Source organism: Dendrobium catenatum, unplaced genomic scaffold (genome assembly GCF_001605985.2).
Source record: "Dendrobium catenatum unplaced genomic scaffold, ASM160598v2 fragScaff_scaffold_976, whole genome shotgun sequence".
Classification (NCBI taxonomy): Eukaryota; Viridiplantae; Streptophyta; class Magnoliopsida; order Asparagales; family Orchidaceae; genus Dendrobium; species Dendrobium catenatum.
Window position 1 is genome coordinate 340,407 of NW_021319438.1, and position 25,388 is coordinate 365,794.

General features: G+C 33.1%; 1 protein-coding gene across 1 annotated transcript in view; it reads right to left on the minus strand.

The window, feature by feature from the left end:
- LOC110101626 (structural maintenance of chromosomes protein 5) overlaps positions 1 to 25,388 on the minus strand; it is a 65,543-nt gene that overhangs the window by 22,041 nt on the left and 18,114 nt on the right. Inside the window, exons 6-14 of the mRNA XM_028697611.1 lie at positions 22,123 to 22,268; positions 19,658 to 19,769; positions 19,430 to 19,585; positions 11,255 to 11,376; positions 11,035 to 11,179; positions 10,881 to 10,946; positions 570 to 698; positions 378 to 476; positions 91 to 256 (exon numbers count right to left, since the gene is read on the minus strand). Coding sequence (XP_028553444.1) covers positions 91 to 256; positions 378 to 476; positions 570 to 698; positions 10,881 to 10,946; positions 11,035 to 11,179; positions 11,255 to 11,376; positions 19,430 to 19,585; positions 19,658 to 19,769; positions 22,123 to 22,268 — 1,141 coding nt within the window. The remainder of the gene's footprint in view (positions 1 to 90; positions 257 to 377; positions 477 to 569; positions 699 to 10,880; positions 10,947 to 11,034; positions 11,180 to 11,254; positions 11,377 to 19,429; positions 19,586 to 19,657; positions 19,770 to 22,122; positions 22,269 to 25,388) is intronic.

Below are 25,388 nucleotides of genomic sequence, written 5' to 3' on the forward strand. Positions count from 1 at the left end.
TAAGAAAATGGTGACAGGAAAAAAATGTCTATATGCTTCAAATAAAATATACTTTCCAATTAATCGAAATATGCTGCAAGTAAAATATACTTTGCATAAAAAGGCGAGCAGAGCGGACTGGCTCCACAATAGCTGAAACATGGCCACCATATCTGGAAACAGACCATCGATAATGACTTTCTGGGGTCCAGAGATCAGATATTTTTAACCTTGATACTTCATCAGCTCTCTTATCAGTTTCATGGTCACCAATGTACTGAAGGAATTCAAAAAATTGGTCAAACAAATAACAGATCACAACATCTGATCTAATATTGGATAATTGGCACAGTGGCAGCATACTCATTAAGAAATGAAAATTGTCAAATTTAACATACCGAATGGTCTAATGCAGCTTGGCTGATCAAGACATCCTTTACAGCATGAGGAGAGCTAAAAACTTGATCAAGACGGGAACAAATGCCAAGCTCTCTCATCTAGGAAAGAAAGCTATATCACCAATTACAGAATATAAAGCCACAAGGGCCACCGTGCTTTCAAAAAATAGCAGGTATTTAAGTCATGATTACCTCCCGGGTTATTTGAAACTGTGATCTGTTAGCATCTCTTCCACCAACATAATTTAAAATGGGGACATCGTACTGTTTCAGGTTATGAACCAAGAAATCTCTATCAGAGGAATCCTGCGTAACAAAAGACTACAATAGAAACATAACCACATATTAGCCTCGCATAAAGAGTGAAGCAACAAAAACACCAAGCCACAAACACATAGAACGAATAATTAACACTGCTAACAAACAAACAAAAAATGTAATTAGAATAAGTGAATAAGATATGCAGGAACAAGCATTGTTCCTTTATTGGGTTCCACAACTTCCACCATAGTAGGAAATTTTGAATTCATGCAAGAAAGATCAGAAAAGGCTGAAAGATGTTATCAAGTACTCAAAGTAGAAAGAAGACTAAACAAATAACTTTTGTAGAAGTAAACCAATAACTTTTGTCCTAGGTTAAGAAAAATAGAAGTAAACCTAAAAAGACATGGTTAAAAAGTATTAGTAATGATTTTTTTATTAGATTTAAATGAGAAATTGACAATTATTAGGACACAAAGGAGAAAAATGATTCAAGTAGCTGACCCCACGTAGTGTATAAAGGATTGATGTTATTGTTGTCTTTGTGTGCCTATATATATATAGACACACAATAACAACAACATTTTAACGACCAAATTAGACCAACCAAATAAAATCAATTCAGTTTGATTTTTTAATTTTATCCAAATAATGTACACCCCTACGTGGAAGGCTCTGGTTACATCAGAATAAAATTTATTACCTTATTTATATGGAGATGCCAAAATATATATGCTCATAATAAAAGATTGGAAGGTATGCTCTAATTTTAACTCCGAGATGAGAATGAATACGAGTAAACACTGAACTAATAAAGGATTGGAAGGTGTCACCAGCAGTATTAAAGTTGAAGTTAATTAATCTGAATTTGAGAATTTAATTAGATTGCTAATCATGATTACAAGATTTAACCATGATTATAAATTTATTTAAATCTTTATTAATGTTAAATAAACATTGTTATTAATATCATTATCATGAGTGCATGAACAGTTGTTTAAGGAGATATATGGCATAGGGTGACATGCAATTTAAAGAGATGATGGCTTAGTGTTTTGAAAATAGATATGTGGGGAGAGAGTTTGGAGATGAGCTTATCACAGTTCGGGATAACGAAAATTTTAGGAGTTTGATAGGAAATACTTGATTCCAAGTATTTCCTAATCACTTTAGCCAAAGATCTCACAGCAAACTGCTGTCCACAGCAGGAAATCAGCCAAAACAGTGGGAAAACACGAGAAAAACGATAGAAACACGAAGTAAGAACTTGTATTTTACTAGAAGAAGAATAAAATAGCAAGATACAATTGATCCTCAATTTGAGAGGAGGATCGTTCTCTCCCAAATCTCTGGCAACGCCAAGAGCCCAAAGAAAACCTAAATCTACGAGATCTCAAATTTCAGCCAAATTCAAGATGCCCAAACCCTAGCAAAAATCAACTATTTAATGCATACAAATCAAAAGGAATTCCCTAAACAATCCCTACATTCAAATTTCTCTCTTAAACCCCAAAAAAATCCTTCCTAAAACGCTCCCGTGGAGCTTGCGTCTCGCACGGTTTCCGCCCAGGCGGAAGTTTTCTCCGCTCATCTTGCGATTTTACCCGTGAACCGGTCCCACCTGGACCGGCTAGACCGGTCCAGTAGACCGGTCTAACAGAGTTTTCTAGGAAGAACAAAAGGCTAGGAAATATTTAAAGGTTTTGGAAGGGATTCGACAATGGTTTTCTTTTTTTTTTATGCAAAAAAACCTTTGCCCAAACCTAAGAAGCAATGATTTTTTTTTCTATTGCATGAGTTATTGATTTGAATACTCTTTTATAATATGGAAATGTTCAATAAAATGATGGTTATACGATAATAACTACACTTCTTAAGGCAATTGAGTGCTCCACAAATTCCTTAAGTGGGGCACAACAGCACAAGATCACATGCACTTTCCACTGCTCATTAAGGTTAGCCAATAATTAATCTTTTCAAGTATAAATTGTAGTAATTGTAATACCCCAAAATTTACAGGTAATAAAAATTTAATAGTCAATTCTTATAAAATTAATCTTTTTAGCTATAATAAACTTTTAATTAAATTATTAATTATTTAACAGTCAATAACGGTTAACTGAATTTAGCATAGTGCAGAAATCACTGTGGATATGTTCGGTACAGTGACTAGAAGAATTGTGAAAACAGGGAACAAATGGCATATTTCGGTGAGAGCATAGTGCAGAAATCACTGTGGATATGTTCGGTACAGTGACTAGAAGAATTGTGAGAATTCGCTGAAGATCCTGTAACAGAATTTGGAGAATTTGGCTATGCTGGGAGAAGAGATTGAAAAAGTATTTAGAAATGAATTCATTAGTGCAGAAATTTCAGGTAAAGATAGTAAGAATTAAGGGAAAGTATTTGGTTTCTGTTATCAGATTTCTAAATGTAATTAATATAGGATTTTGTGATGGTTTAAAGTGATTGCAAGTGTACAAACCAAGTAAAGTGAAGGAAGGTTCCGAGGAAGATTTGGAATTACCTGAATATACATGCAAAGAGAAGATTTCATAGTGACTTACAATCGTAGAAGGGTGCGAAATAGAGAATTGGAAGAGACGATTCGTCAAGGAGGTATGTTATGTAAAGTTAATTACTGATTTTTATATTTATTATGTCTTTTCAATGGTTTGAGTGATTCAATGCATTATGAATACTTGCATAGCAACCATAATAGATTTCATTGAAGTGTTCATGTATAAACAAATGTACTTTATGTGGAAAGTGAAATGATATTTGATCAAATATGTTATTTCAATCGCTCTGATGATATGTTAAAGAAAGAAGTTTGCAATTGTTAGATAATGCATGTCAAACTTTTCTTACAACACTTGTAAGGCTATATAAATGATAACAGAGATGAATTATGAAATTGAGAGTTATTGAATATTTATTTAATAAAGATTGGCTGTTATGCTATGATATCTACATGGTCAGGTGGGCAAAAGGGACCCGATATGAAACCTGAATTGTAGATGGGGCAAAAAGGACACCAAGGAAATGGATACCTGCATAGCAGGTGGGGCAAAAGGGACACCTAAAGAGGCAAAAGGGACCTCTATGAAATTCAATGGTGATAATGCCAGATTTACCTGGACTCTATTGAATATGTTAAAGTATAGCCAATTCTTTTAAAAAATTAAATATTCAGTATCTATCTCGAATGACATAAAAGATGAAGTTCAATATGATGTTTTCGATGCTTTACAAATAATGATAAGTTGATGCAATGATTAGCTCAATATTGTATTTCATTTTATCAATTCATTTTTTATTGTTATTTAATTTTGCATAGCTTATTTGAGCCTCATATCTCACAAGTATTTTATTACTCGTTGTTGTTACAGGTAAAGGAAAACAAAAAGTGGGAGAAGATTAGTTTGCAAGTAATTACATTAATGTTAATGTTTAATGTATGTTTGAAGTCGACTATTGAGGTTAGTAAGTAGTTTAAATGTAACATTACTTTGAAATTGTTTGGATTTCCTTGGTAGCTCTGTATTAAGTCAGTGATGAAACTTGGGAATTATTAGATGCTTCATTTGTTGTATTAAATGATGTATGATCTTTTATATAAATCTGAAATGAAATGAACTGAATAAGATGTTTAGTGATGGAAATGTTATGGTTATTCTTGTTACACTCTACAGTACTGTTAAAGAGTACTGTGGGATGCTACAAAAGTGGTATCAGAGCAAATGTTCAAGGTTATGAGGATTCAATTAAGGAAGCATAAGCAAAGTCAATTATTTAAGAGGATAAGATTGGATGTGATGGAATTATTATAGAGCCTAAGAGAGTGTAGTAACTCTATGTCATAAAAAGTCTAATTTCATTTTATTTTTAAGTAATCATATTTAATTTTCACTCTGACTAACATGCCAGTGTATGAAAGTAACGTCTAGATAGGAATACATGATTATATAAATGCATAACTATTAATGTGATGCATTGCAAATTTAATGGCTGAAAGAGAGGAGGGTCAGTCATCTCAGTCTATTAGAATCTCTGAATATCCTGAAAATGTGGCACCAATAGGAGGTAGTGCACCTACTGTAAATCCTGTACCGGTAGGAATGGATGCTATGAATGCAATGTCAGGGAATATGATACAACTGCAGATGATGAATATGATGATGCAAATGATGGAAAAGATGCAGTCTATGGTGGAATCTGCAACACCTAGTGTTCCACCTATAGTTACACCAGTTACTCCTACCACTCCTGATAGTAGTACAAATGTGGAGGCAGGTGATCCTATTAGTGCAGAAGTGGATAAGCATTTAAAGCTCTTCAAAGCCTAAAACCTCCTTTGTTTAAAGGAGGAGTTGATGCCAGAAGTGATGAGGACTGGATAATCAAAATAGAGAAAGTTTTAAATGGAATGAGATGTCCTGAGAATAGAAGAGTAGCCTTAGCAATCTTTAGAAAGATGGAGGGGACAACAACCGGAGAAATTCAGAGGTAAATCTGAAGAACAAATTATGTGGGAAGAATTTATACAAGTTTTCAGAGAATAGTATGTTCCTCCATCAGCAAGGCAGGCAATGCAAGAAAGTTTTGTAAACCTGAAGCAAGGATCTAAGACTGTCATTCCATATGAAGCAAAATTTACAGCACTTTCAAGGTATGCTCCACAACTCATCAGTACTCCAGATGAAAAATGCTACAGATTTTTGAAGGGTCTGAGGGATTCTTTAAGACAACCTTTAATCCCTCTTCGCATAAAGGAATTTTCTGAACTGGTTGAAAGTGCAAGTTTATTGGAGAATGACATAGAAGTGGTTAAGCAAAAATGGGAGAATAATGATAGAAAGAGACAAGGTGATCACAAGGGAGGACCCACAAAAAGACAGAAATTTCAACAATGTCAACATCAGCAATCACTGAGATTACTTGCAATACCAGTTTGTATAACCTGTGGAAAATCTCACCCAGGAAGATGCATGATAAATTCAGGAAAGTGTTATTTGTGTGGAGAATCAGGTCATATCAAGAGGAATTGTCCAAAGAATGTTCAAAGAGACACAGAAGTTAGAGGCAGTCATATGATGGATCAGTTCAGAGGTGCCAGACAACATATACATCAACCTGCTTTGAAGATAAAAGGAGAAACCTCAAGTGAAGCAATCAGATTGGTACCAGCTAGAGTTTTTGCTTTATCTTCCCAGGAGGCCAAAGACTCTTCTGTGGTGGTGATAGGTACTAAAAATATTTCAAATCTACCTGCTAAAGTACTTTTTGATTATGGTGCGTCGCATTCCTTCATAGCTGAGATATTTTTTAAGAAAGTGCATATGGAACCTGTCTCTTTTACTCCTGGATTGAATGTTAGATTACCTGCGAGTAATTATTTGAATGCCAGTACAACATTTTCAGTTGATTTTATGATAGATAGTAGGAAATTTTACGCAGATCTGATACTACTTCCATTGGTTGAATTTGATTTAGTTATGGGAATGGATTGGTTAGTCAAACATTTTGCCACTATTGAATGTTGGAAGAAGAAGGTCAGATTCGATTTGCCTGAAGAAGAAGAATTTTATTTTCAATGTAAAAGAGTAGTTTCTTCCTTGATTACTTCTAGCCATGTGCTTAAAAATCTTAGAATGGGTGATTTAGTTTTCTTAGCAAAGTTGAAAGTGACAATAGAAAAGAGTGATAATTTACATTTCATTCCTATAGTGAATGAATTTGTAAGGTGTCATTATTACATTTATGAGCTAAAACATAAGAAGAGGCTCATTAATGAGCTGGCTCAAGCAGAACTTACAAAATTTTCAACTCAACTTGTTTTGACCCCCCCCCCCTTTGCCTACATCACCATTCTATAAGGTGCTTTTACAATTGGATTCGTACTAGGCTACAAAGTTATTAAAAATTTCACTTCTATTTCTGGAGGTAAATCCTTCTTCTCAAGGCAAAGCAAGTTTAGGTGTTTAAGGTGTCTTTATTTTCTAAGTTTGCAAGCGTCGTTTGTAAGGTGTCATTTTATGATATAAAGTGGAGTTTGTGTTTTGTTTTGAAGTCATAAATTGTCTAATTTGTATTCTTTTCATGAGTTCATGTAAGTTTTTATTATCTAGAAAGAGTTTTCTTTTGTGATCAAAAATTTGGGAACCCTTCCCAAATTTTTGATTACATCAAGTTATTATGGAATATGTGATGAATTGTGGTTTAAGATAAGTGTGCAAACAAATTGAGTAATCAGTGAAGAAAGATTTAGAGAGGAAATTTTAAAGATTGGAAGAAAAGTAAGAATTATAATATTCTTCCTTGTCTTTTATATTATTTAAGGTATTAAAGTTCTTAAAGATGTTATATTTATTGTATCATAAATTGGTCTGATCTTATGCAAAGAGAAAGCTTCACGTGACTTACAATCGTAGAAGACTTCGAAGTAGAGAATTGGAGACACCTCGACAAGAAGGTAAGAAATGGCATTATATTCAAATATAAGAACTTTCATTTATAGGCATGAAGGTTGATTTTGAATGCATTAAAGAAAAAAGTTATTAAATTTGTTTAATGTATAGAAAGGATTTTTAATTCATGTTTTCAGGTATAAACAACCAGATACATAATGACATCAGGTAAGGGTAAAACAAGGTTTAGTATACAACAACAACAACAACATCAAGCCTTTGTCCCACTACGTGGGGTCGGCTACATTAATCCTTTTACGTCATTGTGTCCGGTTAAAAGTTAATTTCTCATTTAAATCTAATAAGGAAAGATAATTTCTAATATTTTCTAACCAAGTCTTTTTAGGTCTACCTCTACCTTTCTTAACAAAAGTCAAATCTAATACCACAACTTTCCTAACAGGGTCATCAGAAGGCCTCCGATTAATGTGACTAAACTATCTAAGGCGACTCTCTCTAATCTTATCTTCCAATGGAGCCACTCCAACCTTTTCACGTATATGCTCATTTCGTATCCTATCTCTAAGGGTCAAGCCAATCATCCACCTAAGCATCCTCATCTCTGCAACACTTAACTTAGTATTATGCTTATCTTTTAATGGCCAACATTCGACACCATAAAGCATTGTAGGTCTCACCACCATCTTATAGAATTTTCCCTTAAGTTGAGGGGTACATTTCTATCACATAACAAACCCGATGCATTCCTCCACTTCAACCATCCAACTTGAATTCGACTGATAATATCTCCATCTATTTCACAATCACTCTGAACAATTGATCCACAATATCTAAAACGTGTACTTTTATTAATGACTTGATCGCCCAAAGTCACAATCCCCTCACTAGGTCTATTGCTACTAAAATTACACTCCATATATTCTGTTTTAGATATACTCAAGCAAAAACCTTTAGACTCTAAAATTGACCTCCATAATATGTAGGAATGGATAAAATTATGTGTATAGATTTAAATAGAGTAACTTGAGAGAAAGTTTCTTCATAACTAATTCCCTCTTTTTAAGTGTATCCATTTTCCACTAGCCTGACATTGAAAGTCTAAATTTTTCATTAGCACTTCTTTTTCTCTTACAAATCCCTTTACATCCTATAGGTCTTACCTCACTAGAAAGGTCCACAAGTTCCCAAATAAAAGTAAAATACATTTAATCTATTTCATATTTCATGACTTCTAGCCATTTTTCTTTATTAGAATCATCTAATTCTTGTCTATATGTCAATGGATAATCATTGTCATCATCAGATGTAACAATACATGCTTCTCCTTCAATTTTATAATTAGGGAGTAATCTAATAATTTTCCCACAATGATGAGGTATTAAAGGTGCTTGATTTGGAGTGGTGGTTTTTTTTAATGGCTTTCAATAATGATTTTTGTTTCATTTGTGATTTTGAGTTGTGGCACATTTAGTTTTTTCTTGAGCAACACCTTACTTTGAGGTTTAAAATCTTTTATGTTTTCATGTTCAAGAAAAGTAGCATTTGTCGATGCAAATACTTTCTTTTCTTGAGGACTATAAAATAAATCTTCTCTAAAACCTTTAGGATATCCAAAAAAATATATATTTGTGAACATGATTCTAACTTATTTATTTTTTCATTCAATATATGTGTTAAATATCCATATGTATAGATGTGTCGTAAACTAGGCTTACACCCACTTCATAACTCTAAAGGTGTCTTATGCATTGATTTTAAAGGTTTAATGCTCAAAATATAAATAAAAGTTTTTATTGCATATCACCAAAATGAATTTGGTGAGGAGTGACTTAACATAGACCTAACCAAATTGACCAATGTTTGATTTCTTCTTTCAACAACACCATTTTTTGTGAAGTTATAGGTGTAGTGAGTTGCAATACAATTCCATTCTTTTTTAAGTAATCTATAAATTTTGTATCTAAGTACTCATCTCCCTGATTTGTTTGAAGTATTTTTAATGACTTGCCAAATTAAATTTTAAATTTAACATGAAATTCTTTAAAATTTCTAAAAGATTCAGATTTTCTTATCATTAAATAAATATAATCATATATTGAATAACAATTTATGAAAATGACAAAATATTCAGAACAACCTCTTTCTTGTATATTAAATAGACCACAAACAATCAAATGTACAAGTTCGAGGATTTCTTTTGCTCATTCATCAATTCCATAAAAAGTTCTCTTGGTTATTTGTCCTTTTAAAAAAGACTCACAAATTAGTAGAGTTTCGATTGCAGTTCTCTTAAAGGATCATCCTTTACTAATCTTTTAATCATATTTAAGTAAATATAACAAAGTCTAAGATGTAATAGATATGTGTTATCTTGATATAAAATCTTTTTACCCTTTTTGTCTAGGTTTTTTAACTATGAACATTTCAGTGTTAAACATTGTATTTCTAGTGGGCTTTAACATAAAAAGTCTATTTTTAAATAGAGAGCTCTATATACATACCACTTTATTTCATGTTATTTACATATCTACACCTAAAACTTTAATAATATTACATTTCTACTACTCATATAAAATTTTAATATCAAATATTTCACTCATATAAACTATTAATCTCCTTAGCTTTCTCTCCAACCCATTTAGTTTCCTGAATGCACAGAAAATTTATCTTTCTATGAATCATAATATATATTAATTCCATTAATTTTCCTGTAAGGGAGCCTATATTCCAAGTTCCTATCATAATATTAATTTCATGGACTAGCTTCTTTGCCCACATCCGTCCTTGATGTGGGAACCCTTGCCTATTTAACATTGCACCCGGGTGTCGGTGCAGTGGCCCTTGCACACTTGTCACTGTATTCAAGTCATACAGCGCGTCGCTTCCAGGGGACGCCCTAGCATTAACACAATTTTTTAAAGGATTCATGTCACGATTATTCGACAAGTTTTACACTGGCTATCGACTACCTAAATATTTTCCTATTTGATACTATTTTGGAAAGATGTCAGTTTACTTGCATATGGTGTGCATTTTAATTGTATACCGGTGATTACAACAATGATGATGAAAGAATGCAACAACATCAGTATGACTTATAAATACTGAAAGCTTTGTGAATATGGATTGAAAAGTAAAGTTTGGCTACAAATGATGTATAACTATAATTACAGATGGGGTAAAAGGGACCGCATATAATATACTTGTATTACAGGAGGGGCAAAAGGGACCCCACAGAATATGATACCTGCATAGCAGATGGGGCAAAAGAGAACCCTAAAGAGGCAAAATGGACCTCTATGTAATTCAATGGCAATGATGCCAGATTTACTTGGGCTCCATTGAATAATGTTATGAAGTGTAGCCAAATTTTTTATGGATAAAATTGATATTCATGGTGGAATTCAGAAGAAGTAAAGATTAAAGTTAATTATGAATTTATAATGATTTCAATGTCTGATTATTTCCACTGCTTATACTTAAAATATTAATTAATTTGCAAAGTTTACTGAATCTCATAGCTCACCAGTGTTTTGTTACTGGCTGTTGTTACAGGAAAGAACATATTATTAGCCTAACACTAACCTTATATATTTCAAGAAACAAATGCATGATTGCACTCATATGCCTAACACTAACCTTATATATTAAAAACATATGTTACAGGAAAGGGCATATTATTACAAATGTCCTCATAAAGCAAACATATTATTAGCCTAACACTAACCTTATATATTTCAAGAAACAAATGCATGATTGCACTCATATGCACACATATCTATCAAGAAACAATATGCAGATACCAGCTTACCTTCCAAATATAATTAGGTACATGATTCTCTAAATAGGTAGCATGAACTCCATTGGAAACTTTAACCTAAAAATTTAGCCACAGAACATGGTCATCAGTCTCCACATTTTACTACATAAATAAGAAGAGAAATGTGAAAACTAACTCCGCATACCTCCAAAAGGACAGGACCATATACCTCTTTCTTCAACTGATGACGATTTTCTTGCAGCCAATTATAAGCCTCAAATATTTTATCAACACCAGAATTTTTTAATGCTTGAAGAAGTTTGGTGCTTTCATTGTCCATCTCCTTCAACCTAAATTAACACCATTAATTAGGGTACAATAACTAAAAAGGGACTTGTGCAACAAGATAAGAACGTAAACATTACCTGTCCGTGCACTTCTTCAAGGACATTTTCTTCTGATTAAGAAAATTTCCCTTCTCGGTCCGTTGCAATTTAATTTGATTTGCATTCATTTCCAGCTCCAATATTTGATAACCAAGCTTTTCCTATTCTCACAAAAACAAGAGCTTTCTTAAAAGACTAAACCACAGCAAAAGGGTAGAATCTTCACAAGCAGCGATCTCACATTTGAAACTAGCAATCTTCTCAGAACATAAATTAAATATTAAAATTTCAAATGAAATCAATGTAAGATATCCTCTACCAACAAGGAAGACAAAAATTTTAACATGTTAAGTTAGCAGAAATCCACATCATCATCAGCCGGGGAAGCAAAGGCATGCCGCATACAGCTATAAAAATTAATTCAAAGCCACCTTTTTGAATTCCGGTTCAACATTCATTTCCATTCAGAACTGGGCTATACTTAGAAAAAGGGTGCAACTCTAGTAAGATTTAATAAATCATGTAAATCCAGATTTATTTAATTTCCAGAGAATTAAACCTGTAAAATGGTTGAGCATGCTTTGGTTTGATGTTAGGCTCTTCTTTCACCCATCATGAATTTACTGTAGTAATGATTTAGGTCATTAGGAGGGATTTTTATGGAGTTACCTAAGGAGGCTATCTCTCTCTTCAAGAAGTCTCAGACATGAAACTTTGGGTTGGTTGAGTGGTTGTGAAATCAAGTGCAAAAAAATAACAATTGTCATCAATCCAAGGCATTCCTTATGACAATCTTGGCCATAAAACCCTTGATTTTTAGAAAAATTAACATCTCAAGAGATGAAGAATCCTTTGGCATTGAGATGAAAACACTACCATTACTAAATCGAGGAGTATCCAATGAAGATGCACCTAATGGCTCTTGGATCTAATTGTGTATTGATGGCATTGACAGATATATGCAACACAATCATGGAATAAAAAGGCAGACGAGGAGTCCGCAATGAGGCGCGCCTCAAGTCGAGGCAGAAGAAATACGAGTCGAGGCTTACGCATCTAAGGTTCGGACGGAGCGTACGCTTTTTTCGCACGAGGCGTACGCCTCAGATCGTAAAGCCTCGAGGCGTAACGAGGCACCGCCTCGGTTTATTCATTAAACACGACCGGGCGGTACTCATTGGAGTCGTATAAGGGGTCGTGTATAGGATTAGGGCTTCGTGCGAGAACTGAGAGGCGAAAACGAAACTCCACCGCATTCAACAACCAACTTCGGTCAAGTTCGAAGTACATAGAGGCGAAGGTAAGGTTCCATTCCCATTTCGAACCTTTGTCTTTCTTCCCATTCCCGTCTTTGCTTCATCTTTTATTGATTTTCTCGCATTCCCGTCATTTTCTACATCTGCAGACGCGAGGGGCTTTGAAATGCCGACTTCAGCAACCACAAACTTTTGACTTCCACAAGCCTCTCCCGAAGGTAACGAGTTTTACGCACTTTCTGCGGGATGTCGTGCCGGTTGAACCTCCTCAGTACGCTATCCTTGTTACATATGAGAGGATTAATCCTCTTTTCTGCTCTTGACCCGCTTAGAAGTTGACCGTGGATTATTTGACGTCAATAAGAAGCTCATACAAAATTGAATATCCTTTCTGGGGATTATTAGTTACATTTTCAAATTGCTTATATTGGTTCAATTTTGCATTGCGACTTATGTCCAATCTCTATTATAAATTCAAGTTTATATTTTATGTGATGCAGACATCCGACGGTGGACATTAATCAAAAGAAAGAGACGAAGATCGACGGCTTAGATCACTCCTTTTTTTCTTAGATTATTAATTGTATTTTAATTTAATTTTGCATTTCTCGTTTTTAGTCTTATTTAAGAGTATTGTCTTATGTAAGCCCAAGGGAAAAAGTTGTCTTTTAATTTCTTTTAAAGCCTATATATAGAGGCTCTTGCTCTTGTATTAGATGAATGATGGAATTATAATAAAATTTTGTGTTTGCAAAAAAAACCATCTTTCCTTATTTAAGTTGTCATTAATTTGAAAAAAATTTAAATTCAAATGAATATAATTTGAATTTCAAATCCATCCTCATTAATTACCTTATTTTTGGTAACATCTTTCATTCAATTAATTAATCAATTCCGAAATTGATTGATTAATTAATCCCTTAATTCCAATTTCATTTCACTATCATTACTTTCCTAAATTATCTCCTAACTTATTTGGAAAGTTTTAGAATTCAAATTCAAATGAATTTGATTTTTAAATTTTTTTCTAAATAACATACAATTATTTTAGGAAATCCTTCAATCATATTAAATCTGAAATTATTTCAGATTTAACTCTTCAATCTCCCATTAATGCACGGATCCACATACATTGTATGTGGACACCTTTCCTTTCCCTCTTCATTAGGCTGGCCCCTCTCTCCCTCTATCCTAATTATTTCTTTCATAATTAAAGGCCCCAATTAAGGAGATAATTAATTCCTCTCTTCCCTCCCTCTTTTTTGTATTTGAATTTCAAATTCAAATCCATTAATTAAGGAAAATATGATATTGAATTTTATCTCTTTAATTTTTTTTAATTACCTCCCTCCTGTTCTATATAAGTTTGGTATCAGAGCATGGTTACCCGGGGTACAGACTCGACGGAGTCGAGCTCTTTTCCACCCCGGGAGAATGATGCAAACATCCGACGGTGGACATTAATCAAAAGAAAGAGACGAAGATCGACGGCTTAGATCACTCCTTTTTATCTTAGATTATTAATTGTATTTTGATTTAATTTTGCATTTCTCGTTTTTACCCTTATTTAAGAGTATTATCTTATGTAAGCCCAATGGGTAAAGTTGTCTTTTAATTTCTTTTAAAGCCTATATATAGAGGTTCTTGCTCTTGTATTAGATGAATGATGGAATTATAATAAAATTTTGTATTTGCACTTGTGTTCTTTGGGAAGAACCTTGGGTGAGATTTCTATGGGAGGAATTCGTAGCTTCCACAAGCTGCAGGATGTGTCCGGACTCGTGGCTTGAAATCCCTTGGAGTAGGGCAACATATTACCCGTCAGCTGCAGGATGTGTCCGGGCTCGCGATTGTATCTTTCTTTCCCTAAATCCTTTTCTCCTCCTCCCTTGACCGCCGGCCATAATCCCCCACTTTCCACCGGCCGATTCTCCCATAAACATCTCCTCTTCCACAAAACTGCCGGCCACCTCATTCCCTAGCCCCAGCTCCGTCAAAAAAAAAAAAACCATCTTTCCTTATTTAAGTTGTTATTAATTTGAAAAAAATTTAAATTCGAATGAATCTAATTTGAATTTCAAATCCATCATCATTAATTACCTTATTTTTGGTAACCTCTTTCATTCAATTAATTAATCAATTCTGAAATTGATTGATTAATTAATCCCTTATATCCAATTTCATTTCACTATTATTACTTTCCTAAATTAGCTCCTAACTTATTTGGAAAGTTTTAGAATTCAAATTCAAATGAATTTGAATTTTAAATTCTTTCCTAAATAACAAACAATTATTTTAGAAAATCCTTCAATCATATTAAATATGAAATTATTTCATATTTAACTCTTCAATCTCCCATTAATGCATGGATGCACATACATTGTATGTGGACACCTTTCCTTTCCCTCTTCATTAGGCTGGCTCCTCTCTCCCTCTATCCTAATTATTTCCTTCATAATTAAAGGCCCCAATTAAAGAGATAATTAATTCCTCTTTTCCCTCCCTCTTTTTTGTATTTGAATTTCAAATTCAAATCCATTAATTAAGGAAAATATGAGATTGAATTTTATCTCTTTAATTTTTTTTAATTACCTCCCTCCCGTTCTACATCATTATGTTTATGATTTCATGCTCATTTTTACTTTCAAACTTCATTTTGATTCTTGTTCATGTATAAATTTTGAGGATGAACATGACCTAATATATGTGAATATTTAGATTCATATCATTAGATGTGATTCATATTATAATCACAAAATATTTTATGAATCTGGAACGTCCTTCAACATATATTGATTATATTCATAAAAATTTTGTTTCTTCGATAGTATCATATTGAATCATATATGAGCATTGCATTGAAATATTTTTTAAAATTATAGTGCTTTTATTTTCAAATGAAATATTCATATATCACATCAGAAATTAGTCATATAACTTGTGTTTGGTTTGTTGCCTTATTTGCATGCAACTTGGAGTTGGGTATATTGCTGCTGGCAATTACCTTCTTTGATTTGGCTTCGCTACTGTAGTAAGAATCAGGATTCAAGGACTATAGCATATGCCTAATGGTAGTTATATTTGATGTCATGGTTTGAAACTTGTTATTCTTGTTGGAATTTAAGAGTGCTGATTTGAAACTCGTAAAATTAGGCAAGAAATTGGCAGATTTTGAGAATTTAAAGTGAGAGTATAAAATATATTTATCACACGTTTTATAATTTGTTATATACCAGTAATGGTGGTAGTTGTTTATAATTTGTATTTGATGTTAATTGTTCTTTTCTATCTATTATTAATATGACTAGTGGCGCGAGAAAGAAAGATTCTGCATGGAAATATGACACTCAAGTTGAAGTGTCAGGCGAAGGTGCGAAGAAGGGATATGTTTACATGAAATGTAATTTCTGTGAGAAGCACATTACGGGTGGTGTCAAGAGGCTGAAGAATCACCTAGCTTGCACTCATGTCAATGTGGGACCGTGTGCAAAAGTACCTGATGAAGTGAAAAAAGAATGTATAGATTACTTAAAGAAGTTTGCCACAACGAAGGAGGCCACAAAAAGAAATATGGAAGAGATGACAGGAAACTCTTCTTACTATGGATCACAACATGAAGGTTCCAGTAGTGTAAGCCATCTAGTTTCTTCTGACCGAGGTAGTTGGGGGCCCATGGATAAATTTATGATAAATATTGATGATGAGGAAAACATAAATACTCAGAATATTCAGCCTCTTACTGCTACAAAAGAACTCAGGAACAGAGTTTGTTTGGATATCGTCAGATTCATCTATGAAAATGGAATTTCATTTAATATTGTTAGGATTCCATCATAGATCAATATGTTACGATCTGTTGGAAGCTATGGAAGAGGACTATAACTTCCAAGATGTATGAGCTGAGGACTTGGATGCTAAATGAGGAGGTCAAGACAATTTAAAAAATGGTGGATGATGTTAAGAAGACTTGGATTGAGACAGGAGTAATAATAATGTCAGATGGTTGGTCAGATATTCGACATATAAGTATTATTAATTTCATGGTCAATAATCTATATGGAACAGTTTTTCTCAAATCAGTAGATGCTTCAAGTTTTGTAAAGAATGCACGATTATTGTTTGAAATGTTGGATGGAGTTGTGGAGGAAGTGGGAGATGCCTTAGTAGTACATGTTATTACAGATAATGCAAGTGCATACAAAGCTGCAGAGAGAATGTTAATGGAGAAGAGGCCTCACCTTTATTGGACTCCTTGTGCCGCACATTGTATTAACTTAATGCTTGAGAGGTTGGGACAGTTGCCTCAACATAAATCAGCCCTATTGAAGGCCAAATTCGTTAGTAAGTTCATATACAATCATTCCTAGATACTCAGCTTGATGAGAAAACTCACTGACAAGGAAATTATTAGACCTACTGTTATGAGATTTGCTACTGCATATTTAACATTGCAGAGATTCAAGAAGTTAAGACAACCTTTGAAAGCTATGTTTGCTTCTGAATATTGGGATAAAAGTTTATGGGCCAAAAAATAAGAAGGAAAACAAGTTAAAATAGATTGTTATAAAAGACGATTCATTTTGGCGCAGTACAAATTATGCTTTGAAGATAACATGACCATTAGTTAAGGTGCTTAGAATGGTTGATGATGAGAGGGCCCCGATTATGAGATTTATTTATGAATCAATGAATAGGGCTAAAGAAGACATTGCAAAAGATTTGGGAAGTCAAGAAAGTGCCTACAAAGAAATATGAGATATTATAGATGAAAAGTGAGATTGTCAATTACACCAACACTTACATGCTGATGCGTACTATTTAAACCTCCAATTCTATTATGATAAGGATTTTCATATTGATAAAGAGGTGAAAACTAATTTGTATGTATGTATGGACATACTCATTTCTGAAAAAAAACTACCTCAAAGTGAATGATCAACTTGAGAATTTTGATTTAAAGAAGAGAATGTTTGGATTTAGAGCAGCACAAGCATGCTACAAAACACGATCTTCTGGTATGTTTATAGTTTGTATATTTCTAATTTTAATGTTAATATTTATATTCAAGTCTTCTGCTTCAACCAATATTCATAAAATACTATTCATTTTCATGTAGAACGTTGGTGGGCTTAGTTTGGAGATGATGTTCCTGAATTGAAAGCTTTTGCAATTAAAGTTCTTAGCCTAACGTGTTCGGCTTCTGCATGCGAGCGTAATTGGAGCATCTTCAATCAAATTCATACTAAGAGAAGAAATCGATTGGCGGAAGATCGAATGAACAAACTAATTTATGTTATGTTTAACAAAAAACTAAAAGATAGACATCTCAAATTGCAGAATCAAGAAAATGTTGAGAATGAAATTGACCCTTTGCTTGTTGATAAGTTACAATCTGATAATGAATGGGTTACTCCTAAGAATGCTTATATTTTTGAAATTAAAGCAGAAGGAAAAACTCATGTCAATGAAGACAATGAAGCAACTACCCAAGTATATAAAAGAAAGAAATAAAGTAAGATTGGAGCATCGAAAAAATTCAAAGGTATTATCAAATATAATGAATTATTTTTTATGTTATTATTGTTTCATTCTAGAGCTAATAAAATATTAACTGATATAGGGGATAAAGGAAAAAAAATTATAGATGAAGAAGAGTTTGAGGATGACTTTGACATTAATTATGAAGATTCTTCTGAAGACAATCAAAGTGATGATGAGCCTGCATTGGGTCTTAATCATAAGGGGATGTTTTATTTTAAATCTTGTATTCCAGTAATATTATCTTAGAACAAATCTTTAAATTCATAATTGACATAATATTTTGTTATTTTTTGTCCATATTTATAATTTTAAATTATCTTATTTTAATCGTTTTGAGGCTTACGTCTCACCTCGCTTAGAAAAAACGCCTCGATTCCCGATTACGCCTCAATCTGCCTCAAAACATCTACTTTCCTAACCAGGTCATCAGAAGCCCGCCGTTTTATATGAACAAACCATCTAAGATGACTCTCTCTAATCTTATCTTCCACTAGAATTACTCCAACCTTTTCACATATATGCTCATTTCATATCTTGTCTCTAAGAGTAAAGCCACTCATCCACCTGAGCATCCTCATCTCTACAACACTACTTAATATTATGCTTCTCTTTTAATGGCCAACATTCTGCACCATAAAACATTGTAGGTCTAACCACCATTTTATAGAATTTTCCCTTAAGTTTGAATGAGACTTCTATCACACAACAAGCCCGATGCATTCCTACACTTCAACCATTCAACATGAATTCTACTAAAAATATCACAATCGCATATATAAAAAATTAAGTTCAAGATGAATGTTCACACATTTGATCTCAAAATATCTGTGTTAAAAAATAATTAAAGTCAAGGTATTTGCACTCAAAAAACTCCTACTGTTCCAAATACATCTGTCTACCAATAAAGATTAAGCTTCATTTTGATTGCATTTACACTTCAGTGTGCCTGGGAAGACTTCCCGCTATTCTAAATTATTTTCCACAGAGAAACTAAATAGCTCTTTTAAAGGTTATACGTATAATCCCTTTCTTTCGGTTGGTGTGTGAGACTTTCATATTGAGAAGTCAATAATAGTCTCAATATGCTATTCACTTCGAGATGAGGCCATCTGTGGATAGAAGAAATGGAGTTAAGATGCCCATCATGTCGCAGCTTGTAGCGGCAAGGCTGCAGGATGACTCATTTAATGTGTCAAGCAAGAACAATGTTACCATGCAGGCACTGTGCCATCAGAGCCTTGCGCCATTTCCTCTTTTTCTATTCCTACAATTATATTTAGTGTGCTCATGTGCTCAATCTTGCTGCAAAACTTCTTCATTCATTAAGTAGTTTAAGATGAATGATCAATCCTTCTAAAATGACAGCAGTCAACTATATATATATATATATATATATATATATAAAAGGGAAGCATACCAGCTCTTCTTTAGGAGGATTGTAGGCTGGAAGTTCAGCAAGTTGCCTTTGAGCAGCTGCAAAATCTTCCTTGGCTTTCAGAATCCTATGCTGATGGGATTTCTCCTGTTTTTTTAAATCTTCTACTTCTTCATATTTGGCTCGCACTTGGGCCCCCTATCAAGATACATATGTTTACCATTCTGTAATCCTAACTGTAATTTTGTAGAAACTCCAAGTATAGCATACCATTCTGCTCTCCATCTCTATTGAATCCATCCTTTTCTTTGAATTCCTGGTTATTTGATCATTAATTTTCTTGACAATTGATTCTTGCGCTGCTTTTTCCATCTTATGTTTCCTACAAGAATAACAGTTCACATCGATACACTATGGTAGTTAATCCTTTGAAAACCACAATAAATAACTCACTAGGTCTAATAAGACCTAATGCAATAAGGCCAGAAAAGACCTAAATGTGGCAACTTGCTAAATGATACCTCCAAAAGGAACTCAGAAGCATAAATTTTTCATATTCAAAACTAGTTGCGGTGTTTACCATAGAATTCTGTAAGTGATGAAAATTGAAGAAAAAGAAAATTAAACAAACAGTGACCAAGTGACAGGCATTACCCATTAGCCCAAAACACCTAAATATTGAAATCAATACAGCCAATTATCTACCAGAGCATTCATCAACTTTAGCATCTTCAAAAAGAAGAAGAAATTACGGAAAGTAAGTAGTAGTCACTGCCATCCTTCATAAAAATTAATCATAGATCTTGGTGCTTTTTTTACTGCAACCATCTGTCAGTTGAATGCATGGAAATACTATATCCCAATATTAAAAAAAAAATTCCATCATTCGTAGACAGTTAAAAGCATAAAACTACTATATATGAATATTAATGAAATTTTTCCATTAATGCGTAACTAATAAAAATGTCCTAAATTTCATTTGATTAATATCACGGTGAGTGGCGACTACCCAAAAAAAAAGTATAAAGAGCCCACAATACCAATACTCATACTAAGAGAACAATCAAACAAACATCACAGTCCAAAGAAGATTTAACTTTTTAACTGCCAAACCAATTTTCCGAATAAAGAAATTGAACAGATATCACTGGGGTAAATAATTTCATCATCTGCTTATAATAGTAGCTTAAGATGACATTATGTTAACACCTGGATGGACTAAAACTTTGCATAATAGTAACACTAGCTATTTAGGATTCTGTGTTTAAGAAAACAAAAGAATAATAAACGACAGAGGAGCTACACAATGAACACAAATGCCTTGAGTCACTGCAGTGACATAGTAACCACAACGGATGCATTAGGTAACAATAAGATACTACGATAAAATAACAAGTTACTATTTCCCTTGTCACATTGTTTCATTCTTAATCATTCTCCTGACAATTATGTCCTTACCTTAATGCTGAGGTATGTCTTAAGCAACTCATGAAATCTCAGATTCGTTAGCCTCGGCACCTTTTAAACCTTATTAAGTGCAGGTTCATCCATAAGAATCCTCGTAAAGGGCAACTTCAAGAATAGCATCTTGGTATAAAAGACTTTCAAACAACAATAAGCCAAACATAAATAAAAATTTTGTGTGAGCACTTCCAAGCTACGTTAAATAAAGAACATCATTGGCATGAATTGTGTCAACTACAATGTCACCTCCAAGGTCACTTCAACCAAGCCAGAAAAGAAACCAGCTACAATCATTACTTTTTCAAACAAATAACCCGCCTTGAAAACCAGCCTTCCCACCCCAAAAACTAGGCCTTAATAAAACAGAAGGACCAAAATAAGGGTGATCAGATCATATCTTGATATATGAATTGATCATAGGATTATTATTAATCAAATGGTCTAAATAAGGACAAAAAAAACCACAAAACTCATGAAAACTAATCAGTTGCCATTGTGGTTAAACTAATAAGAAACTTAGAATACCATTTATTCCTGGCTTAAACATATGCATACCATGAAACTGACTTTACAACCATAAGGATATCAACTTAGCATCATCTTCATAATACACACAACAAACATGCACTTCCACAAAGACTAATAATCAACTAACAAGTTGACTATATGAAATAAAATAATAAGTGCATATAATGTCAATCTTCCTATAATAAACTTTATGATAATAATTATCCACAATAATCACTGCCAAAATATCATACTACTAAGAAGGAATCCAAACATAGTTTGCATCATCAATCTCAAATCCACAACCAAAGTTAGAGTCTTCCAATGTTATTGTCAAAAATAAAAGCTCTAGAGATCTAACGAATTTGAAACCAGAAATCAAAACAATGGTTACTCCTGAAAAGATGAAAGATATGCTGTAAAATGACCCCTACCTCTAGTACAAAACTAAGATGGAATTTAAAGTCGGAAAATAAAGTTAATAAGAATACACCGGAATGTCTCAGTTAAATTATTCTTCACAAGAGTTACTCTAATCTTAACTTAAACATAACTCCTGAGGAACTTGCCACGTACTTCACTAAACCTAGTTCAAATACAAAGGTATTTGATAAACATAAATCTTTGTACCCACTACCAGAAATTACATGATTCAATGACATTCTAGCAGAAAAAATATAAATAATATGGATGTTGTTCCAACCAAATGATGAATTCTCAATAGAACAACCGAAAATAATTCTTATGATTGGTTAGTAACATACTCAATGGGTTTCTTAAGTTCATTCATCATTTTAGCAGCTTCGTCCAGTTTTCTCTTTGCTTCTGCCTCTTGATTCTGTGCATGCTTGTAGACCGCCTTTCTCATATCATACTTAAGCCAAGGCAATTTCTTTTTCAGAGTTTCAACCTGCAAGTTTGAATTCAATAACGCTAAATAGGCCATGCTAGTGCAACACTGGAATGCACAAATATAAAAAATCAATAAATCTTAAATTGTAGAATATAGGACTGTTAAAAGTTATGACGGGTAAATATTAACTTCCTCGCTTTTGGACCATTTGATCACCTACCCTCTTCCATAGTGAGTTCGACATTCATTTTATATTGATCCACTAAAAAAGTATTAACCTCAGATTGTGATCTTAAAAATGTGTTTCAGGATGAATATTGACATTGTACTATTATAGATGCCATAAAATAGATCAAGGCCTCTCAACTTAAGGAAGAAAAAAAAAAATCAATGATGACAAATCAAATACTAGCCTTTCCCCGTTGACCTGCTGCATCTTTCTGGTTTATCCCTAATAATCCCATTTGTGAGTTGTGAGTGATCCAAAGGCCCTAGCTATAATGCCCAAAATTTTGAAAGGTAAATTTTTAAAAATCTTAAAAGTTTTATACCCATTTTTTGCACTCCATGAAAATGATTATAAGTATATTTATAAAATCCAATATTTTGTCATGATTATATATGTATGAGTACATTAGTATATCATAATACCCAAAATTGCCAAAATGTTCACAAGAGCTCTAAAGGCCGTGAGGGTTGTGGGCTGCCACGGCTGATTTTAGAAAATCAGGTAAGGGTGGAGATCGGGTAAGGAAAATAAGAAAAGGGAGGAAGAGGAAAGAGAGGTAAGGGAAGTGTTGAGTGAGGAGAAACTTACTTGAGGTTGTATACAAGAGGAAAAGAAGCCGGGGTGTTTCAGTGAACAAATTTACTCGAATACCCTAGAGAACGAGATGAGATACTCAATTTATGATAAATAAAATAAGAGCAATTTTATACAACATTTTTATATAATTGTGGTAGCAATTAGTTTTTTTAATCCAGCATGCTAACTGGTTCCATTGAGTTCAACACCTGTTTAGCCGATTTACTGGATATACAATGATATTTTATGAAAATGTGAAACCTAATGAAAGGTAAATGATAAAAAATAAAATTATGGGGGATAGACCCGCACAAGTAAAAGTGAAAAACCTAACGAGGTAAGCCTTAGGGACCGTACAGATGGTACTTGTCTCTCTCACTTCTAAAAGTTAAAAATTTAGATCCAACCTTAAATGAGAGAGCTGTACTCTCACTTCTAAAAGTTGGGAATTCATACCCAACATTGAATGAGAGAGTTATAAGTGTGCAAAAGTCTATAGTCATCATATATTTGTCTAAAAATACTAAAAAATAAACATAACATGAAAGATTCAAAGTTAAATATGCATTGATTTTTTAAACAACTTATGATTCTTATAAAACCCCAGTATTATTTGCAATTGACTGCAAATTTAATGTTTCTTATTTCTTTATATTATACTTGTGTGATATTGAGTTTTAGCTCATTAGCAGTGGTTGCAAAGCAGAAAAAAGTAAGGAGCCACAAGGCTCTTAGGAGAAGGGATAAGGCATTTTGTGTACATATATTTTTGGGTTACGCATAGAAGCCAGAGTTAAAAGCTGTACAATCAGACTATTGGGTATGTAAATTTTATTTGACAAGTTTAGTAAGCTCTATATTTTATTTGATGAGCTATGAATATGCTTACAAATATGAAGTGTAAATAAATTGTTAAAATTGAAAAATGCATTGTATTAGGATAGTCAAAATAGATCATTTCCTACACACCCGTTTCTGATATAAGTAATTTAGGATGGGTGTTAGTAAGAGATATATTTATTTAGATTATCCTTCTCCATTACACTCCAGGTTGATTGAGGGGGGGGGGGTGGGGGGGGGGGGGGTGTTAAATAGAGTGTGACATATATTTTAATTAATTCAATAATAACTTCTTTCCAAAGTTTAATTAAAAATATTATTCATAGTAGTTATTTAACTATATAGGAATCATTGTGATGTAGCACTTATATAGTTAAACCAACTTTCCACTCTACTTCACATGCATCAAATGATGATATAATGGATGGTTGAGATGGATTTTGAAATATATAATCATTCATATGCTAACACATTGGTTATTTCCTTATAATATATATATGTAACACGTGATTAAGACTAGTTATTATAAGCTAAATGTTTAGCAAATAGTAGTAGAAGTTTAGTGTATATTGAGAAATTTACCATCAAAAAACTTAGGGCAAGTGGTGGGGAAAAGATGACAAACACGATCAAGATCCCATAGTTTAGTTATCTCGATTTATCATGGACCTCGGTCTACTTAGTCAAATAAGATAGTCAACCAATCCTAACTAAAGGCACCTTTTCGACAGCCATGAGTTGTTTCATCCAAAGGAGTCTTGTAAACCTTAGGTGGATATTTATCTAAGAGGATACATTTAAGTCAATTTTAGGTTAACAAAGGGCATCTCAAACCAAGTGTGCCCCATGATTTATTACTCAATGAATTTTTTAGCCATCGGAGAACTTGCAAATTCTAGCCATGACTATAATTTAATGAAGTCCTTTTGCGACAAAACTACACAGTCGAATGGCCCTAATTATAAATGTTTACATATGAAGTTATTTCATTCTAAGAGCACCGATTAGAAAATGACATATGCTTACTGGCAAGATATTATTTGAGAATGAAGCATAGCAATGCGCTCGATAAGATAGGCTTTTCGTAAGCTTTGATTACACTTAAATTTATCATCATCAATAAATGATTGCGGATGATGAATGATTATTGCTTTTAAGTTAATAAGGGATAAATTTCGCTTAAATATTTTATATATATTTTACAAAATTGTTAAGGTTTTTTAATGTTGATGAAATTTAAACCAAAAGTAATTTATTATATGATTTGGAGGCTTTTCAATGCATTAACACAAGTGTATTCATGCACCTTTTAATATATGTGTTCTTTTATTTGCTTATACAATGAACCTGCAAACTTTTTAATACATTTACACAATATATTTGCACACATATCAATGTGTTCTTGTTTTATGATGTGTCTACATAATGTATTTGCATGTTTTTTAGTACATTTGAATAGTATATTTATATGATTTTCAATGTGTTACACATTTTTTGGTGCACCTACATAATGCACTTACAATTTTTTCAGT